Source organism: Geotrypetes seraphini, chromosome 2 (genome assembly GCF_902459505.1).
Source record: "Geotrypetes seraphini chromosome 2, aGeoSer1.1, whole genome shotgun sequence".
Taxonomy (NCBI): Eukaryota; Metazoa; Chordata; class Amphibia; order Gymnophiona; family Dermophiidae; genus Geotrypetes; species Geotrypetes seraphini.
In genome coordinates, this window is record NC_047085.1 from 149141820 (window position 1) to 149163251 (window position 21432).

The 21432-nt window shown below is 38.9% G+C and overlaps 1 protein-coding gene across 13 annotated transcripts in view; it reads right to left on the reverse strand.

The window, feature by feature from the left end:
- EPB41L3 (erythrocyte membrane protein band 4.1 like 3) overlaps positions 1-21432 on the reverse strand; it is a 356951-nt gene that overhangs the window by 90233 nt on the left and 245286 nt on the right. For all 13 annotated transcript variants that reach the window (XM_033933990.1, XM_033933985.1, XM_033933988.1 and 10 more), the window contains exons 7-10: positions 17776-17994; positions 11259-11346; positions 8519-8671; positions 1985-2082 (exon numbers count right to left, since the gene is read on the reverse strand). In XM_033933990.1, the coding sequence (XP_033789881.1) occupies positions 1985-2082; positions 8519-8671; positions 11259-11346; positions 17776-17994 (558 nt within the window). The remainder of the gene's footprint in view (positions 1-1984; positions 2083-8518; positions 8672-11258; positions 11347-17775; positions 17995-21432) is intronic.

A 21432-nucleotide genomic window follows, 5' to 3' on the forward strand; every position in this document is an offset into this window, starting at 1 on the left:
TCTGGACCAGGGATTCTCAACCCAGTCAGTTAGATTTTCAGAATATCTACAATGAATATGCATGAGAAACTTGCATGCTCTCCCTCCATTCTAAACAAATCTCTCTCATGCATATTCATTGTGGGTTACCTGACTGGCTAGCTGTGTCCGGAGGTCTAAGTTGAGAATCCCTGCTCTAGGTAATGAAATTATACAATGGTTAGAGATACCACTGTCATATAAACTACAGCCAATTAAACTAAAGGGCATAACTATGTGCCAAGACCCAGATTCTGTAACCGGTGCCGTGGCCGGCGGCAACCTTAAAAGCGGCCGCCAATCGCGTGTTAATTATGCGACGGTGCTGGCTAAAGAACTGCATCTCCGGCAAAGATAGGCGCTGGAAATGTAGGCTAGGGTTTTCCTGATCCACATTTCTGGTGCCTACCTATGATGTGAATCGTGCCACTTCCAGCATTAGCCTTGCCCACAGTTGTGTTCAGTGGCCTAAAGCGCCTCCGTAGGTGCAATTCCAGCGCCAAATTTTTAGGTGGCAGTAGGCGCCTTAAAACTCAGTTAAAAATGCTGTTTGAACGGCATTTTTAACTGAGTTTGGGCGCCTACTGGTGCTGAAAAAAAACCATTGGCGTCAGTTTGAGAATCCAAGCCTAAAAGTCTAATGAGCTGTGGCAAATTAAGCTGGAAAGAACAAAAAGAAACTGGATAATATAGGTCAACGTTTCTCCTGGATGATCCCACAACCAGTTAGGATATCCACAACTAATTTGCATGAGATAGATTTGGCAGAAGATGGAGGCAGTACGTTCAATTTTCTTTCATGTATATTCATTCTGATTATCCTGAAAACCAAACTGGCTAGGAGAAATTCCAGAACCAGCTTGAGAAACACTAGGGCCTACCTGCCTGAAATGGTCCTTACTTTGTAAATTTCTTTTGAAGGCATTTTTGGCACAGTAAATTGCAATAGCTGCTGAACTCACTTGTGACAGAATGTCTCTGTAAGACAATGTAAACTTTCCAGTAGATGAAGCATAGCAGTTACGCTGGCTAGAGAATGACACGGGGACAAATTTTTCCCCATCCTTATGAGAACTCATTTTCTCGTCCCATCAAGTTCTTTTCCTGTCTCTGCCCCTTTCCTGCAAGCTCTGTCCTCATCTGCATAAGCCTCAAACACTTTAAAATCATGTGTTCGAGGCTTTTGCGGTTAAGGCAGAGCTTAAGGAAACTGGGCAGGAACAGGGATCCAACGTTTAAATAACTTTATTCATTCATCCAATAACTCAATGACTCGACATGTACATGTTTTGGCCAAACAGGCCTGCTTCAGGAGTTTTGATAATTTACTAAGTTATAATGGATAATGTCTTGAATAAATGTATAGGCTCTCAAGCCAATGCTACGGTGCTGTGATGAAATCTTCTGGAACAGTGCTCAGAGCCAAAAACTCTGAGCACTGTTCACAGCACCATAGCATTGGCTTGAGAGCCTATACATTTATTCAAGACATTATCCATTATAACTTAGTAGATTATCAAGATTCCTGAAGCAGACCTGTTTGACCGAAACATGTACATGTCGAGTTATTGAGCTATTTGAACATTGGATGAGTAAAAGGACATTTTTTACAATAGTTTGTGGTCATCAGTCTGATTAGGACAATTCCACTCTTTTTTTATTTAAATCAATTCTACTCACACAAAACCTCCAAATTAATGTATATGAAATTGATTTATACACATTAAAATACACTTGCTAAATTTTGCGTGCATTAATTTTTGAAATAAATCAGAAATGTGAAAAAAAAGCTTCAAAAATTCAAAACTGAAAAAATATTTTCTTGCTCATCTCTGTTTTTCAATATATAGTTGCCCTATATTTATCCTAGAGTGAAACTTTCCTTCATATCACTTGTTTCTAATCATGATTTTTAACCCCCCCAAAACCCCCCCCCCAAAAAAAAAAACAAAACTCAAAGCCATACCTGAAAAACGTGTGATGTTCAACGCACACTTTCCATAAACGTTTTGCAGCTCGATGGTTTGGTAGCTTAAATCCAATAGTGCTTTCAAACTGTTCAAACTAAAAAAAAAAGAGAAACGATAAAACATTTATGGTGTTTGCAAGAACCAAAAAATATATACTCTGGTTATTCAAGGATAACTTCCAATGGTAGCATGCAAGTTAAGACAGCTGTAGACATGTTCAAAGTACAGCATTTGGATAAAACTCTTACCTACACACCTATAGAGCCATCTGAGGTGCTCAGATGTCCGTCTCAGCAGCATTTTACATTTCAAATCTAACTGTATACACATTTGACATCTTGTCACAGACTAATAACCCCAAAAAGATTTAATGGCAGTGTGTGGAAACGTCTTCCTATGATTCAACATTAAACTTTTAGCTTGGAGCAAATCAATATATCCCTAGAATACTATCATCCAACTTGGACATAAAGCTAAGTACAAGTTTTACTAAGTTATATTCATATTTATTGCGAGTGGCAATTCAAAAATAGATACACTTAAATCAAGGGTTTTTTTTTTTGACTTATGATAGCTTGCAAGTGGCTGACTTGCTAAGACAAGTTCTAAAGTCAGGCAGCCGTGAGCCCTGTAAGAGACAAGGTCCAAGCTAAAAATTTAATGTTGAATCATAGGAAGATGTTTCCACACATTGCCATTAAATCTTTTTGGGGTTATTAAACATTTGACATCCACATAGAAATGATTGATGTGGCTATTCCTGCACTTGACTATAGAACATCTATATAAGTAGGTCTTTTTGTGTGTGTGTGTGTGGGGGGGGGGTAGAAGAAAGACTTCTGAGGCTGTTTTGTTTTCACTTCTAACAATTTACAACAAAGTTTACATAAATACATTGTTTGCTTGAACACATTTTTAAAGATATATCATGTCTAAACTTCTCAGCTATTCCCACCAGAAATGGAATTAGAACCCTAATTTCCCCAGTCTTGTTCTGGTCAGAATGGGAGGGTTACAATTGAAGCTTCATGCAACTTCAAGATCAAACTACTCAGATTGATGTGTTCTACAACACAGGAAAGTATTCTAATCTTACCTCTCTGCTGCCCACGCTTCCCTCCCCCCTTGATGCATACGCCATTCCTCTTCCCTATTCAATAACTCTCCCCCTTCTGATCAGGAAACTCTCTTCCACTGCACCCTCTCCAATCAATGAAAAATGTTAGTCAGGCAGGAGCAATGCAGAAAACCAAAAGAATGGTTCAGATTTTCCTCAGAGCGGTCCCTCTCCTAACATTCAAATATCAGAAAGTAGAAGAGTACAAAAGCAGGGGATGGAGGTAGGGCCAACATTTGGGAAGCGTATCCAGAGCAATTCCTATGGGCCTATATACCACAGGGGGTTGTACACCTATCTGAAGTTGAAGGGGGTAACAGCTCAGGGACCTCTCCTTAATTTCTGTCTTAGGCCTCAGCATGTCTTAACATTGACCCTGAATGGAGGATGCGAGATGGAAAAGTTTGTAAAGATTTAGAGAATAAGACAAGGTCAGAGGTAAGAAACTTATGAAAGTGAGAATAAACCGAAGGCAAAGTGGGATAGAGAAGGAGAAGCCTACAAGACTGGAGAAGAAAAAAGGCAATACATTTGAGAAGATTAAAACGAAACAACAAATTTGGAAAGAGATGCACCACTACATGCAACTCCCAATCTTGATGCATTGCATATGCAAACCTGAGGGAGAACTGGGGAGATAAAGACTAGCTAGATAAAAACCAGTAAGGAATGACAAACAGCAGAGAGGCAGGAAAAAAAAATAGTCAGGGTGCAGGACAGAATGTAATGGAGCATAGAATAGAGTTAAAATAGGGGACAGTGAAAAGCTTAACACAAATGAAATCAGTCCCATAAAACAGGACAATAAAGAGACAAATTTGATCTTCATTAGAACATAAGAATAGCCGTACTGGATGAGAATAGTGGTCCATCTAGCCCAGTATCCTGCTTTCACAATGGCCAATGCAGATCAGAAGTACCTGACAAAACCCCAAATAAATACTAGCAATATTCCATGCTATTGATCCAGAGCAAGCAGTGGCTTCCCCCATGTTTGTCTCAATAGTAGACTACAGACACTTCCTCCAGGAATGCTTGAGTACCTGAATAATTTGTAATCCGCACAGAATTGTAGGATATGCGGAATATAAATTATTTAAAAAAAGAAAAAAAGGAACTTGTACAAACCATTTTTAAAACCAGCTACGTTAACTGCTATTACCACATCTTCTAGCAACACATTCCAGGGCTTAACTGTTCTCTGAGTGAAAAAAATATTTCCTCTTTTTGGTTTTAAAAAGTATTTCCATGCAACTTCAGTGCAGTGACAATTAAACAATAAATATTCCTTTTGGTGGTGGAAAGCATTGAAAACAGGGCATCTCCTCTTGAGCAGACGGTAGTTTTTCGGGTAGTGCACACTATAGCGAGCGCTAATCCGGTGCATGCGCTAAAAACGCTAGCGCACCTTTGTAAAAGGAGCCCATAGTGAGCAGAAATGCTAAAGAGTAAAAAGGAGGATAACGTTGCTATATGATACAAATTGATGATCCAGACGAACTGAAAAGCCAATTTCAAGGGAAGAGAGAACACTGGAAAAATGGACAGGTCTCTCAAGAGAGCCCGCCATGTGGAGGAGTGTGTTAGGCCAGAATAAAGAGTCATCGATTTATCAACAATTAACTACTGCTGTTCACTAGTTTCTTTTGGTAAATTGCTAGCCACAGCAGTTCTACTTAATCAAAATTCTAAGCGATTAACATAATTAAAATTTTTTTTTTTACAACATTCACACATATGTTGTATTCCTTTCCTAGTATGTTTTATTTTCATTCCCATGTATTTATTTAGTTTATCTGCTCCCCCGTTTTGAATTCATATATTTTTCTTGAGTCACTACTATGGCTGACTGTGTGATGTCAGCACGTATACGTCCATCTTGTATTTAAACCCCGTGATTATCTTCGTCTCCCTATTCCAGCTGCAGCAAGGCAAGTGATTTTTAGTGCTTTACGACTTCCAAGTAAGTTTTTTAAGTTTGTACTCCATCTTGTTGAGCATTTTTGGTATTTTGTTGATGCTTGGCATTTGTTTGCCCGTTTTTCTTCTTTTTTTGATGGTCAGTCTACATTTTCTTTTAGTTTGCCGTGTCCTTTCTGTCACTTTTGTTTGACAGTTATACATTTTTTTAGCGTTTAAGTTATGTACCCTCTTCATTTTCACATATGCATCAGTGTCTTTTATACACATATGCAATGTTTGGATTTTTATCTTTTTTATCTTTTTATCTGTTTTCGTATTTTCTCTAAAGTGATAATCAGAGTTTGTCCCCCATTTTTATTAGCAGATGACCGGTCCCTGGGGTTATTCATTTGAGATATATATATATATTTTTTCATTGTTCACCTTTAGATATATGTTTCTTAATTGTTTTGGTTTATTTTGATTTATTCCCAGTATAGAGGACGCGTTTAGAGGGTGCGTGTATCTTTATGCTTCATACGATTTTCTAATACACCCATCGGAAGCTCACAAGGTATGCATCCATTATGTTTTAAGGGTCTTTTTGACTATTCAGCTTTTGAAATAGTGCCCTCTTTCCCTATCGTACATTGTGAAGGATTAGTTTTCTCCATTGTTTAGTAAATAATGTACTGCTTGAGGACTAGGTTATTCCTTTCATGTATTGTTTTATATTGATACATGTTTTGAAAGCCCTACATCTTACTCCCGCATAATTTTATATGAGTGTATGAGTTTGAAGTCTGTAGAAGATAGATTATTTATTAAAGACATTGAGATAGGTTTGTTTTTCCCATTTCCTAGTGAATAATGCATTGTTTTATGACTAGGATATTTTAATCATATTTCTTTTATGCGTTGTTTTATATTGTTATATTTTACATTTAATAAATTTTTATATTTGTGTATGAGCTTGTAGTTTTTAGAAGGCACATGATTGTTGTATATCTTCTTTTAGATGGTTAATGAGTTTTTATTAAACATGAATGATATTTTCAAGTATATATATGATATATAAGGCATCAATGAATTTGCTATTTTCAGTATGTACATGATCTAATGGGATGTATGAGGTGTTTTTATATTTATAATGTAGTTGCTTTTATATGTATTTATTATTTTTCTTTGTTGTTATTAGTTATATTTTTTATATAAATATTTTGCATGTTATTAACTTGTTTATATCCATGTATGTATTTGTAGACTCCTGTGGCAGGCCGGTTAGGCCGAAACATGTGCCTGTCGGGTCATTGAGTCATTGGATGAATTTATGAGACTTTGGATGAATTAAAGCATTTGCATTTATCAGATGAATTGAAGAATTTTCTTTAGTGTATACCATTCTGATTGGGACAATTCCACTCTGGTTTTGTCGCTCTATGTCTAAATAGGTTCAAAGGGACGTATAATTCAAGTGATAGGCATAAAAAATAGAAGAATTAAGGCGTAAGGAGACAGTAAGCAGGAAAAGAGGGAGAGGGCGTGTCTTCTTTAAGGAAGAATATAGTAGACATCAGAAGTACAGTTTACCTTGGATGAGGATATGATGTTCTTTGAGTTAGTTCTATCTCAATAGCAGACTTTGAAAGTTTTCCTCCAGGTACTTGTCCAAACATTTTTTAAACCCAGATATGCTAACCACTACAACCACAGCCTCTGGCAACGAGTTCCAAAACTTAACTACTCATTCAGTGAAAAAAATATTTCCACCTATTCATTTTAAAAGTATTACCATTTAACTTCATTGAGACCCAGATTCCCTATAGGGTGTCAATATTGGCAGCTACTTAAAAAGTGGTCACTGATTGTGTGACAATTACGTGACAGCGCCGTATCAAGAATCGTGCCTCTGCAAAAGACAGGTGCCGGAATGTAGGCCAGGGTTTTCTGGGCCTATATTTCCGGCGCCTATCTTTGTCATAAATCGTGCCTATCTAGGCACTTTAGGCCGTCTAATGCCACTTCCAGCATTAGTCATGCCCATAGTGGCATTAGGCGGCCTAAAGCGCTTATGTATGTGCGATTCTGGCACCGGTGGGCACTTTGAAATGCAGTTAAAAACATCATTTAAATGGCATTTTTAACTGAGTTTGGGCATCTAAAAAAAAAAAAATCGGCGCAGGTTAGAGAATCCTGGCCCGAGTATCCCCTAGTCTTGGGACTTTTTGAAAGAGTAAAAAAAGCAATTCACTTTTACCTGTTCTACACTACTCAGGATTTTGTAGACTTCTATCACATCCCCCTCCCTCAGTCATCTCTTTTCCAAGCTGAAGAGCCCTAACCTCTTTAGCCTTTCCTCAGATGGGAGGACTTATATCCCCTTTATCATTTTGGTTGCCTTTCTTTGAACCTTTACTAATTCTAATTCTATTTTTTTTTTTTTTTTAATATGGCAACCACAATTGAGTACAATTGTCATGCTGAGGTTACAAAATTTAAATTCAGATCCTACTGATAAATTAAAACTTATAATTAAACTCAGCGACAGTGAGAGCGCTCAAATCTGGCTTGTTGACTAGAAATTTCTGCAACTTATCCGTCACTATTTCTGTACGTTACACCTTGCCAAAAATGCATAAAATGTTTTGATGAGAAATTAAGCCAGACATTGTATTGTAGTTACAAATAGCTATGTGCTGTAAGTATTATCTGATTTTGTGGCTGTTGTCTAAAACCATTTGTTATTCAGGTACACCCTTATTTGGGATTCAATACAGTTTCTGTCCTTCCTAGCTAAGATATCTAACAAACGTTGGCTTTTACAAAGCTGCAGTAGAGGTTTCTACCGCGAGCCAACAAGGTAAATGCTCAAACGCACATAGAATTCCTTGGAAAGTCGGAGCATTTACCTCGCTGACCCATGGTAGAAACCTCTACTGTGACCTTAAAAAAAAAAAAATGGGGGGGGCAAAGAGAATAATATGCAAATCACTAGTATTTATATACTACGGTAGCATTCCTCAGGATGAAGATATCAGTGATTTTTCCCCATCCCTGCAGGAACTCGTTTTCCCGTCCCATCCATGCAAGTTCTTTTCCTGTCCTTGCCCCATTCCTGCAAACTCCTTCCTCATCTGCACAAGAGGAGGCGGTAGCGGCTAGCGTGTTCGGCGGTTTAGCGCGTGCTATTATGCATGTTAAACCACTACCGCGGATTCGTAAAAGGAGCCCTAAGTGTTCAAGGCTTGTGCGGTTAAGGCAAAGCTTACTGGAATGGGGCAGCGATAGCGACAAAACTAGCGGGGACAGGAAAATTGAGTTTCTGCGGGGACAAATTTGTCCCTGTGTCATTCTCTAAAAATGTGCATGATAAGCTTCAAATAAACCCTCCAAAAATATTGCATTTTATGAAAATTTTAAATTTAAGACATCTGATATATGCCAGATTCCTCCTCCCCTCCCCCTCCCCCACATAAAAACCTTCATGCTGTAAGCAGATGACTTGACTTACCTCTCCTGGTCGTATTTTTATATAAAAGTTGTTCCGTTTGTAAGAAATCTTTAGAACCTTGGGCCAGGCAAATCTGTTTATTCTTAGTCTGTCTCTGTAGATTAACAGACCACTGGCACAAACACCCAGCATGATTTCAACACCTTCTGAGTCCTAAAAGAAGACAAATATTCAATTCAAAACTTCTCTGGTATTTTTTCCTATTTGTAAATATTTTTATAAAAAAAGAATATACAACACAGGAGACAGGAATCACAAAGAGCACAAAAGAGTAGGGTCCCAAAAAATAGTGTTAAGACAAATAGTCCCTCCAAGTCTTCAAAGAAACACAGTGAGGCAGTGCTTTCCACAATGAAGTTGTTAAAATGCATGTGGACTGTGAAAAATTGCAGGCAAACCTTAGGAAATTGGAAGACTGGGTGTCCAAATGGCAGATGAAATTTAATGTAGACAAATGCAAAGTGATGCACATTGGGAAGAATAACCCAAATCCTAGTTATCAGATGCTAGGGTCCACCTTGGGTGTCAGTGACCAAGAAAAAGGTCTGGGTGCCATTGTAGACAATACACCCAATATGCAGTGGTGGCCAAAAATCAAACAAGATGCTAGGAATTATTAGAAAAGGGATGGTAAACAAGACAAGAATGCGATAAAGCCTCTGTATCGCTCCATGATGGGACACCACCTTGAGCATTGCGTTCAATTCTGATCGCTGTATCTCAAAAATGATAAAGCAGAATTAGAAAAGGTTCAAAGAAGAGCAACCAGTTTACAGAGATGAGCCATCTGACAACATTAATACAATTACTTGTACATGTTTTATAGCAAAAAGATAGAGGGATTCATCCACTGACACTTATTTAGTTACAGCTGTCAGGGGCTCTGAAGTGTGCATTACAATTAAGATTTTGTACTGGTCACAGTCTGAAAGAATTAGATTGCTGAGCAGCGATAATGTATGTAGAAGTCTAGAACAAAATGTTAGTAAAGTTGCCTTATAACAGTTTGATTTACCTAAGGCCCTATTTAGATTTTCACCCAAATACAAAACAGTGAAACCCCTTGGTGCATGTATTGTATGTTGACTTGCAGAAATTAGACTCCTTTTGAGCACTGCTTAAATCTCTGAAGTCTCAACAAAACAAAGCAATATATACCAGATGTCACAGTTAAGTCATTTACCCCTGGACTCTGTATAGATTGTCCAAAGTTGGGCATGGATCCCAGATTCACATGTAAACTAATTAGCTTAAGAGCTATCAATAATTAGTGTTAACAAGCACTTAATTGGCAGTAAGTAGGACTTACATATGGATCTGCCCTGCACATTATGCTATATCATGCGTACCTAAAGTTCATTAATTACCAAGGTTAAAGTGGAATCAATCTATATCGCCCCCCTTGAACTCTCACTTATAACAAGATTTTTAATAGGAAAAGACCCTCAGAGGTACCACCACGATACTCAAAAACTTCATAGTAGTAGATTGATTCACCTTTCACCTTGATAATTAATGAACTGTTCTCTCACAGAAGCTTTTCACGTTACATATAGTGCTGTTCATAAATACCTAAAGTTCATAGCACACATCTCAAAAGGGGGTGTGACCATGGGAGGGTCAGGGGCATTTCCAGAAATTAGGCACTATATTATAGAATACCTGCATTTGCATGCCTAACTGTTATCAGTTGGGCGTGAGCAATTACACCAGCTTTTAGCAGGCATAAGTGCCCAAAGTTAGGCGTAAATGGGGAATTCTACATTTGGCACAGAATGTTTGGCACTACTTCCGTGCCGAATTTTCAGCGCAGAAAATGCATTCTAATTGACGTAAGCTGCTAAAATGGCAGAAATTGCAGAACCGTGCAAACACACAATTACATGCCCATTTATAGAATAGTGCCTAAGCGCATCCACATTGTAGGTGCCACTTGGTGTAGTTATCAATCAACTGCTAGGCGCCACTTACAGAATCCCACCTAGCGGCGCATAGGCATCCTAGAGGTAGGCGCTGGTATATTAGCCCAGGCTTTACTTTGCCTAACTCAGACGCCTATGTCAACCACACCTACTTTTCAGGTAGGAAAGAAAAGGCACCTCTGCTTAAGCATCGCTAGGTGTCCTAAGAGTTAAGCGTCAAACTCTTAATTGCTTTTCTTTTTCGATTGGCTGAAAACTGGCGCAATCAATTAACAACACCAATTAAGCCAATTTAAAAAATAAATTGAGCGTGGGTTCCAAACTTAGGTGTCACTAGGCACCCTTGATTAAGGCACCCAGTGGCGCCTAATGTAGGTGCCCTATGCAGAATCTGTCCATGGGTGTTTCTTTGCAGATCTGCGGAAGGGATGTGATCATGGGAGGGGTGTGGGTGCGTCAGGGGCATTCCCGTAAAATGTGTAGAGAATAGTGCGGACCCACGCTCATCTTGCACACTAAGATGTCCATCTGGTGAAAGCTGGTGTTAACTCCGTGCGCTTAAAATTGAGCACAGATCCCATCACCAAATTTTGAGCATCATTTACTGAATCCAGTCCAAAATGTGTACTAAGTTATTATTCTATTAAAGGTCACTCCGCGCGGAGTGCCCTTTGCAGAATACTAACTTAGCACGGGTCATGAGTGTCTAACTTTGGGCAGTGTCTAACTGAATCTGAACCTTAATACCAAATTATAATCACAGCATATTAAATAAGTCACCGATACGCTTCATAAGGTGGAATCTGAAGAGTACGTACCCTGGCATGATGCAGGTCGACTCCATACATAGACAATTTTTTGGCATTCTCCAAGAAGTGCATCTCTGCTTCTGCTGGCGTCATCCCCCTTAAGAATACAGAGTAAGGTCACCTGCAACTCTGGAACCATAAGCTTTACTTCACAAACCTTCACTCGAGTCCACCCAAGCTTTTTTTTCTAATACGCAGCATTAAAATAGTATAATGACGATTGGAGATGCTGCAGAGACAGCATTCACTGCTTCCAGGAATGGGGAGCCTCATACACCTGGTGGCTAATTCTATAATTGAGCATCTATAATCATGGGAAAAGCATGTACTTTACAAAAAGCTGTCCATACCATTGACAGTTACTACATATATCATGTCCATAATTACCTTCCACCCATCTATTTATTTTTTCCCCAAACTTTAAATGTCCCAACCGTTCTCCAATTGTGGCTGCTCTAGAGTATGCTATCATAGGAAAATGAGAGAAGCAGGGGTATTATCGCATTATGTGCCAGTGCCGTCTCATAATGTTCCTAAGGGCACAGTGGAACTAGGCGCAGAAACTATGGGACTCTATGCATTGAGTAACTGCACAAATGGAGGTCCTACCTTAGGAGCAAGTGTGTGCTTATGTATGACTGATACTTGTTCTGGGAGCCTGTTTTATAAGGGCACCTAAGAACCTATGCAAATGTCTGATGCAAATTCTGACTCATTGTGACATCATCAATATGCACCTAGGTGGCAGATTGTCACTAAAAATAAAAAAGGAATATGTGCTAGGGTGCCTGACTATACTAGGGATTTGAACCAATATCCTGTAGAAGATGGAAGTAGTGCCTTTAAACACTGAGCCACTTGCATTTCCTTTTAGGCAGGGATTCCTGCCATATGAGATGATACTATAGGAGATATCTGCATCTGGACACTTGAAAGGGCAGAGTGCAAATGTAAATGGCAAAGTCTACAACCCATACTCTCTTATGAGACCAAAAAGATGCTGTCACATCTACCTAACTCATGCCCAACTAACGCCCAAAAGTAGACCTGGCTTTGCAATGCCTAAATTTTAGGCAAGAATGTAGATGCGTTAGGACACTGAGCGGCATGTGATTCTGTAAATGGACATCTATAGGAAAGCCACGCCCATGCCTATCCCATTAGGTGCAGCTTTTTTTGATGGGCGTCTATGAAATTCTGGAAGCCTATTTTGTGAATCATGCACAGCCTTTGGATATCTAACTTTCAATTATTGCTTGTTAAAATTGTTAATTGGGCTTATTATCCAATTTATAGGGATGCCTAAGTTGCTGCCCATCCACATTGTGGACGCCTAACTTTAGGCGTCCTTTACATAATTTACCCCTACGTGTCTTTGCTGAAGCTTGTGAATTCTATATTTACATTAACAATTTATGAAAGTGTGATTTAGTACTTTTTTGAAGTGAGTGCTTACGAATGTCTATGCACAAATGAATAAAAGTGCATAATTGCCATACTGGGACAGACCAAAGGTCTTTCAAGCCCAGTATTCTGTTTCCAACAGTGACCAATTCAGGTCACAAGTACCTGGCAAGATTCCAAAGAGTAAGTAGATTTCCCCAAGCCATCTTAACAATAGCATATGGACTTATTTAGGTAATTATCCAAATCCTTTTTAAACCCTGTTAAGCTAACTGCTTTCACCACATTCTCCAGCAACAAATTCTAGAATTTAATTACATGTTGGGCAAAAAAATATTTACTCCTGTTTGTTTTAAATCTACTACTAAGTAGCTTTGTCGCATCCCCCTAGTCATAGTATTTTTGGAAAGAATAAACAAGCGATTCACATCTACCCTTTCCACTCCATTCAGTATTTTATAGACCTCTATCATACCTCCCCTGTGTGCTAAGGTTTAAGACCTATATATCCTCACATAATTTTACAAGAGTTCTTTACATGCCCCAAATTCTCTATAAAATTTACTTCCCTATTTCATAGTCTATGGCTGCAGGCCAGAATTAAAGAGAAGTATCATTATCTGTTTGCCTCATGTATTTGTTTTATATGTTTGCTTAGTAACATAGTAAAATGACAGCAGATAAAGACCTGAATGGTCCATCCAGTCTGCCCTGAAATCACATGCATTACAATTTCATGATTAAATTAAAATGTCTTTTTTTTTCTTTGTTATTTCTGGGCCATTGACTTTAGAAGTCTATCCAGTATTGTCCTTAGGTTCAAACTACTGGAGTTGTCATTGAAGCTCACTCCTTTGATGGATTCAGACCGTGAAAGTCTGCCCATTTGTATTCTAATTAGTGATCCTCTATGTTTATTCCATGCTTTTTTTTTTTTTTTTTTTAAATTCCATCACAGTTTTCTTCTCCACCACCTCACTCGGGAGGGCATTCCAAGCACCCACCACCTTCTCTGTGAAAAAGGATTTCCTATCATTACTCTTAAATCTACCACCCTTCAACATCAATTTATCTCCTCTAGTTTTACCAATTTCCCTTTTTTAGAAAAGATTTGGTCCTATATTAATACCTTTCAAATATTTAAATGTCTGTATCATATCATATCACCCCCGTCCCTCCTCTCCTCCAGAGTATATATGTTGGCTCGGATTCTATAAACGGTGTCCCGATTCTAGGCAGTGGGCATGGTTTGCCCCGGAAATAGCCTTAGGCGGACCTAGGTGACCATAAGCGTCTCCCTAAGCCAGCTGGCTTACATTGTAGTAGATGCGGCTGCTGAGCTTATCATGGCAAGGGATCGCCTGTCCCGCCCGATCGCCAGCAGGAGGGATGCCCAATCCCTTCTGCTGGACCCTCCCCTCTACTAATCGCTAGAAGGAGGGATGCCCAATCCTTCCTGCAGGAACCCTCCCTCCCCTGGTAGATTGCACCAGTATTCCATTTTGTGCTTCTCTTTTTGAGTATTTTTATTTCATGAGCACCAACTCTTTTGCCTTTATTTTCTCTGTCACTAGTTTGGAGAACCATAACTGTTTCTTTTTTCTCTTGTTTTTATTTATTTTCTTCACATAAAGGTTGGCAGCCATTTTTATTGCTCCTTTCAGCTGTTTGCTCGGGGCCAACGCAGCTATGAAGATTTGAATAAGCGTGGACAAGTTACTTCCCTGATGCAGCGGGTGATATAAATCTATCCCGCGAAACAAAGGCCTTGTCGGACAATTGGTTATAAGCAATGACGCCGACAGCTGTATCGAGCAATTTGAGCTAAGTACCTGGAAAAGTGACAAAATATCTATTGAAGTGAATTGAATTGGATGTAATAAGTTGAGATGAACTGTATGTTTTGAAATGAATTGAGTATGAACTAAAGAAATGAATTACACACAGTATAAGAATATATGAGCACTTTGCACTATGCACTTTAGTATTTTAATCACCTTGAGTACTTTCAACCAGTAAAGAAATATGTCGAAAACATATAGAGGAAATGAATTGGATTGAAATGAATTGAATTGCAAAATTTGGATGAGTTAATCCCCGAGAAAATTTACTAGATGAACTAAGAAGATGAAATCCGGGTTGGTCTTGAGTTTCAAAGACGGCATACTGATTCGTTAGAATTTATATGTACCTCATACCAAAATAATTAATTAAGTTCTGTTTAAATCTAATAAATTTTAAGGATTAAATTATTCAATTAGTGGGAATAAAATTAGTAAGTATTTATATGAAAAATTAGTGTAGGGTATACAATTTATGCAGGTTATATAAATCTTAAACTAAGTTAATCAATAAATTAATAAGTTGATAGGGAGGTGGGGAATACGCCAGTGATGTTATAAGGAGGCAAGAGAATAATTCATTTTTCTCTTGAAGAAGACCCAGTTTGGGAAAGATGTACACCTAAGTCTGAGGCTTGTCCCTGTAGATTTTAAATTAATATCTAAGTTAAATACAGAATCAGTGTTCATTTTTGATTTTTTGCAAATGGTCTTTAACATTTGTTTATTTTGCTAATAGATTACCATTTGACTTTTATGTTGTTTCCTTTCAGCTTGGACCATTGTTTTTCTGCTTCCCGTATGCACTTGATTCGGAAGTCTGTAGACAACACCCACATAGATAGAAGTTTTATCTTCTCTTTCAAAGCTGTCCATAGCACTTCTTCTTTTCCCCAGGTCCCTTGGATATTGGTCTTTACACAGAGAGCTCCTCCTCCACCCTTTCGACCATCTCTGTCCTTCCTAAAAAGATTATAGCCTTGTATGCTTGCATCCCTTCCATGAGAATCACTGAACCATGTCTCTGTGATCACTACAATAACCAAGTCTGCTTCTAACATTAGGACTTGCAGATCATAATTTTTGTTGCCTAGACTGCGAGTGTTTGTGGTCATTGCTTTCCAGCTACTTTTCTGTGGCAATTTCATTTTTTTGGCTAGTTTTTTTTTTGTTTAGTCTCACTTCCTGTTGCCTCGCTAAGAAGTGTATTGCTAATATTGTTGTGGACATTGCTATCTTTACTACTGTCACATCTTGTCTTTTGCTGGGGGGTGGCCACCGTAATTGTCCTGCAAGCATATGCCACTCCACTTTCTAATTTAGATGCCTAGAGACACAGACTTCTGATCAAGACAGGGGTAGCCATACAGATGATAACCAGAAACTGGGATAGGCTAAAGTATTCCTTTGGGTGGGAAACACTCTGTTTGTATTACAGATACAAAAGAATGTATGCAGAGCAAATGGGAAATAATATAAATTTTTAAAAAATATGGGGGGGTCCATTAGAGACATTTGTTAACTTAAAGACTGACTAATTGATGAACCTTTAATTCCTTGATGATCTTTATACACATCCAGGGAGGGCGGGTGGGGGGGGGGGGGAGTAAAATATTTTATTTATTATCTGTTTGAAGATAAAGTGCTGTTTATATGCTATTCTTCTGACTGTATACTTTGTTTGCGCTTTGTATAACTTTTAAAAATTAATAAACATTTACAAAAAAATAAACGCCTAGAAACATATTGTCTGAATTTCTCAGCACTGATCTTTTTACCTGTTTGCTGTTTGTAAACCACTCTAATTGGATGCTATATAAAAAAATTTTTTTAAGTAAAATGTAGAGCAGGAGGAACATTTTCCCCCAAAAGAAAAATGGTTATAAATGAAGGTACTATAATACCAGTAGGAGCCGAAACCCATATATAAATTTCACTGTTTTTCTAGTGGTCATCTGTCTTCCTTCTACCTTAATTACCTGACTGGGCCCACAACTGTTTAGGTCAAATGTCAGAAAATTCAATACCTATCACTCTGCAACCTCTTATTTCCCTTTTGATATTTCAGTTCTATTGTGTAGTCTGTGCACCATCACACAAACACTCTGAACTTTTTTGTATTAAAAATCTAGCCCCCATACCATAAGCAGGTGGTCAGTAAACACAGTACTATAAAGAGACCAGATTACACATTATTAATAAAAAGATATATTAACAAATGCAAACATAATAATAATAGCTAATACTGAAATCCAAATAACTGGTACTATGGTAAGTAGCAAATTCAACCTCTCATTTGTGGCCATTGTTCTAAATTGCTAAAAATTTTGACTGTTCACAGTGAGCTACTAAAATTGGTTCTATGGAAAGAACTCTGTATACAGAAGGGTATCACGACCAGGACAAAGGAAGTCATCCTGCCACTGTATCGTGCTATGGTGCGCCCGCACCTGGAGTACTGTGTTCAGTTCTGGTTGCCGTACCTCAAGAAGGACATGGAGGCTCCAGAGAAGAGCAACTAAGCTAATAAAGGGCATAGAGGACCTCTCATATACTGACAGACTGAAAAAGCTAGGGCTTTTCTCCCTGGAAAAGCGGAGGCTTAGAGGAGACATGATAGAAACCTTCAAGATCATGAAGGGCATAGAAAAAATAGACAGGGACAGATTTTTCAAATTAAGGGGATCAATAAGTACAAGGGGGCACTCAGAGAAATTGAAAGGGGAGAGGTTTAGAACAAATGCCAGGAAGTTCTTTTTCACACAGAGGGTGGTGGATGCATGGAACGCGCTACCAGAGGATGTGATAAACAGGAGCACGCTACAGGGGTTCAAAGAAGCTTTGGATAGGTACTTGGAAGACAAAGGGATTGAGGGGTACAGATAAGAGTAAAGGTAGATTATAGGGATGGGATTAGAGGTAAGTTATAAAATTAATCAGGGACCACTGTTCAGGCACTAGGCCTGATGGGCCGCCGTGGGAGCGGACTGCTGAGCAAGATGGACCTCTGGTCTGACTCAGCGCGGGCAACTTCTTATGTTCTTAAAGGAAGAGCTAAAAGAACATTCAGTATAAACAGATGTGTTACCCCCAAACATTTTCATTGGTCACAGCAACATGATTTAATGATGAAATGTCAGCGTTTTACATCTCTTGGGTCTTCAAATCCTAACTGCTCTTCGATATACAATTTGTCAACAGACTCCGATGCATCAAATAAAGATCAGGGATCTCTAAAACTGACAGGCAAAGTTCCTATAATCATTTTGTTTGGTATTCACCTGTAGCTTTTATGCAGCTCAATGACTTTGTCTTCCAGTTCTTTCGTCTGCTTTGGTGCAAAGCGGAACTCGCTCACATAGTCGCTGCCATATTCATCGGTATCATAATCGCCAAGTTCAGATTGAACAGTGTATGAACCCAGCAGAGCCAGAGTCACAAAAGAACATGGCAGCCGACCGCAGACTATATCGTCTCTTAGCTGCAAGCAAAGGTAGTATCTACAGAAAGAAAAAGAAAAGAAAAATCATACATATGCGAGATGTTTGCTTTGACTTTCCACAGAGTTGTGTTATGCTTAAGCATAGATTTATTTTTTATTTTGTGGTAAGTGGATTGGTTTTTGCCTTGGAACGCACTTAAGAACCATAACAAAATTACAGCCCTCAAAATTGCAATTTTCAACCAATTTTTTTCTATATTAGGATTTTCAGGCAACACTGTGACCAGAATCAATAGTATGCTCTGTATTTAGAAAACAAACATGTTGGAACCCAGCTGGTCATAATTAAATCAACAGTAAAATTCCCAATGTATATAAAAACAAAACCCACAACAATATTTTAAGTAGGTGTTTACTGGATTAAAAACTGGAAAACCACCCCTACTGCTAGTACTTTTTCATCTCTCCCCTGTTTTGTATCCTCCACTTAGGGCTCCTTTTACAAAGGTGCGCTAGCGTTTTTAGCGTACGCACCGGATAAGCGTGCGCTACCCGAAAAACTACTGCCTGTTCAAGAGGAGGCGGTAGCAGCTAGCGCGCACTATTCCACGCGTTAAAGCCTTAAGGCACCTTTGTAAAAGGAGTCCTTAGTCTTTGTACCTTTTCTGTGCTGACAACAAAGCGACCCAAACATGTTTTATCCCACCAGAAAGGTACCCAGCAACAGAACCTAAAAAAAACCCATCACCAATATTTTGTACCCTGCATGAATCCCTAATTTTCTGGAAACTAAATTCCTAAATTTACAGTTTATAAAACACCTACAGGTGCCCTATTCTTAATCTATTCATTGAAGTTTCCTCTTAAGTTGCTTACAAGCACCTTCTTGTTAATTTTTAAATCATAACCCATATAAGAACTGTTATTCAAGAATGTATTTTCAGAACAATGTAGACACTCATGAAGCCAATGGACACTTGAGAACTGTTGAAAAGTCTATCCATGTGCAGCATTCTCCTCCCTCTCTCTCTCTGTCCTTCCCCTTTCCTCCCCATCTTTCTTCCCACAGAAATCTAGCATCTTTTAACCCTTTCCTCCCCATCTTTCTTCCCACAGAGGTCTAGCATCTTTTTCACTTTTCCTCCCCATCTTTCTTCCCACAGAGGTCTAGCATCTTTTCCCCCTTTCCTCCCCATCTTTCTTCCCACATAAGTCTAGTATCTTCTTCCCCTTTCCTCCCCATCTTTCTTCCCACAGAGGTCTAGCATCTTTTTTCCCCTTTCCTCCCCATCTTTCTTCCCACAGAGGTCTAATATCTTTTTTCCCCTTTCCTCCCCATCTTTCTTCCCACATAAGTCTAGTATCTTCTTCCCCTTTCCTCCCCATCTTTCTTCCCACAGAGGTCTAGCATCTTTTTCCCTTTTCCTCCCCATCTTTCTTCCCACAGAGGTCTAATATCTTTTTCCCCCTTTCCTCCCCATCTTTCTTCCCACATAAGTCTAGTATCTTCTTCCCCTTTCCTCCCCATCTTTCTTCCCACAGAGGTCTAGCATCTTTTTTCCCCTTTCCTCCCCATCTTTCTTCCCACAGAGGTCTAATATCTTTTTTCCCCTTTCCTTCCCATCTTTCTTCCCACAGAAGTCTAGCATCTTTTTCCCCTTTCCTCCCCATCTTTCTTCCCACAGAGGTCTAGCATCTTTTTCCCTTTTCCTCCCCATCTTTCTTCCCACAGAGGTCTAATATCTTTTTCCCCCTTTCCTCCCCATCTTTCTTCCCACATAAGTCTAGTATCTTCTTCCCCTTTCCTCCCCATCTTTCTTCCCACAGAGGTCTAGCATCTTTTTCCCCTTTCCTCCCCATCTTTCTTCCCACAGAAGTCTAGTATCTTTTTCCCCTTTCCTCCCCATCTTTCTTCCCACAGAAGTCTAGCATCTTTTTTCCCCTTTCCTCCCCATCTTTCTTCCCACAGAGGTCTAATATCTTTTTTCCCCTTTCCTCCCCATCTTTCTTCCCACAGAAGTCTAGCATCTTTTTCCCCTTTCCTCCCCATCTTTCTTCCCACAGAGGTCTGGTATCTTCTTCCTCTTCTGGGCCGTGAGCAGTGTGAATGAAGCAAATACACTGCCTTTAGCAGCCCTAGGAGCTATCCTGCTACAGCTTTCTATCACCACAGTAGGAAGCTGTAGCAGAGGGAAAGATTCAAGAGTCACAGAAAGCAGCATGTTTACTTCATTCACGCGGCAGAAAAATTTCTTTTTTGTGATCTTTAAAAAAAAAAAAAAACTCATTTTTTTGCTAGTGCAATTTGCAGTGTTTAAACTTAACTAAATAAAGCGCTAAGATGCCAACAAACAATTTTTCAACAATACATATTTTCATATTTTCATGCAATTTGGTTCAGTAACACTTAATTAGTTAAGTTTAAACACTGTGAATTGCACTAGCAAAAAAATGAGAGAGTTTTTTTTAAAAAAGATCAATGATAGAAATCTGGAACCGATAAGTCTCAGACTATTTCATTTCCTTAAAACTGCTGAGCAGGTTTCTGAGATCTTTTATTTCCTCTCTGAAAAATAAACATTTGCTTTATATTAAGGAGGATGATATTCTGCACAGGATCCATGGGTTTCCAGAGAGGTCTCTGAGGGCTGCCATTGGCTCGCGAGCCTTGCAATATAGACCACTGGCCTAGTGGTAGAGCTGCTGTCTCAGCACCCTGAGGTTATGGGATCAAATCCCAGTACTGCTCCGTTGTGACCCTGGACAAGTCACTTAATCCTCCATTGCCCCAGATACAATATAAGTACCTGTATATATGTAAAATGCAATGTATGTGTAACTACAAAAAGGCAATATATAAGTCCTATTTCCTTTCCTTTCCCTCTCAGGAATTCTAGTATTAGGGGAACCTGAGAGAGTACTTACTAACAGAAGAGATGAGGGGATAGAAAATATGCAGGAAAATCATTCTGGAAAGAGGGACGGGAGAGGTATATGAAAAAATAAAAAAGCTCCCGCAGTGCTAAATCACATCATCCTTGCTCCTCTCCTCCATTATCAATTCCAGATTCTGTTTTTTCCACCTTGTTGCCCCATACACTTGAAATTAACTTCCAGAATCATGCTCTCTCTCCGACTATATAAATCCAAAGGACAAAAGAATAAAACAAAATACTAAAGAAAATATAATGAATAAAGCCAGTTTAATCAATTGTCACATAATAGAAAATTAAAACTGACATGGCCATGTTTGAGCTAGTGCCTGCCTCTGGGCTAAAAATTACATGATGTGTAAACAAAGCAATAACAAACATTGAAATTACACTCATATCTTTCAATAAAACAAAAGATCAAAAACATCAAAAGATTATATTTATATATGTATATATATGCCCAACCCCTCCTGCCCACAGAACCCACAATCGCCGGTAGGAAGGTGCTCAACCCTTCCTACTGGTAGACCCCGCCCCCTGAAGATCGCCGGGTGGAGGGTACC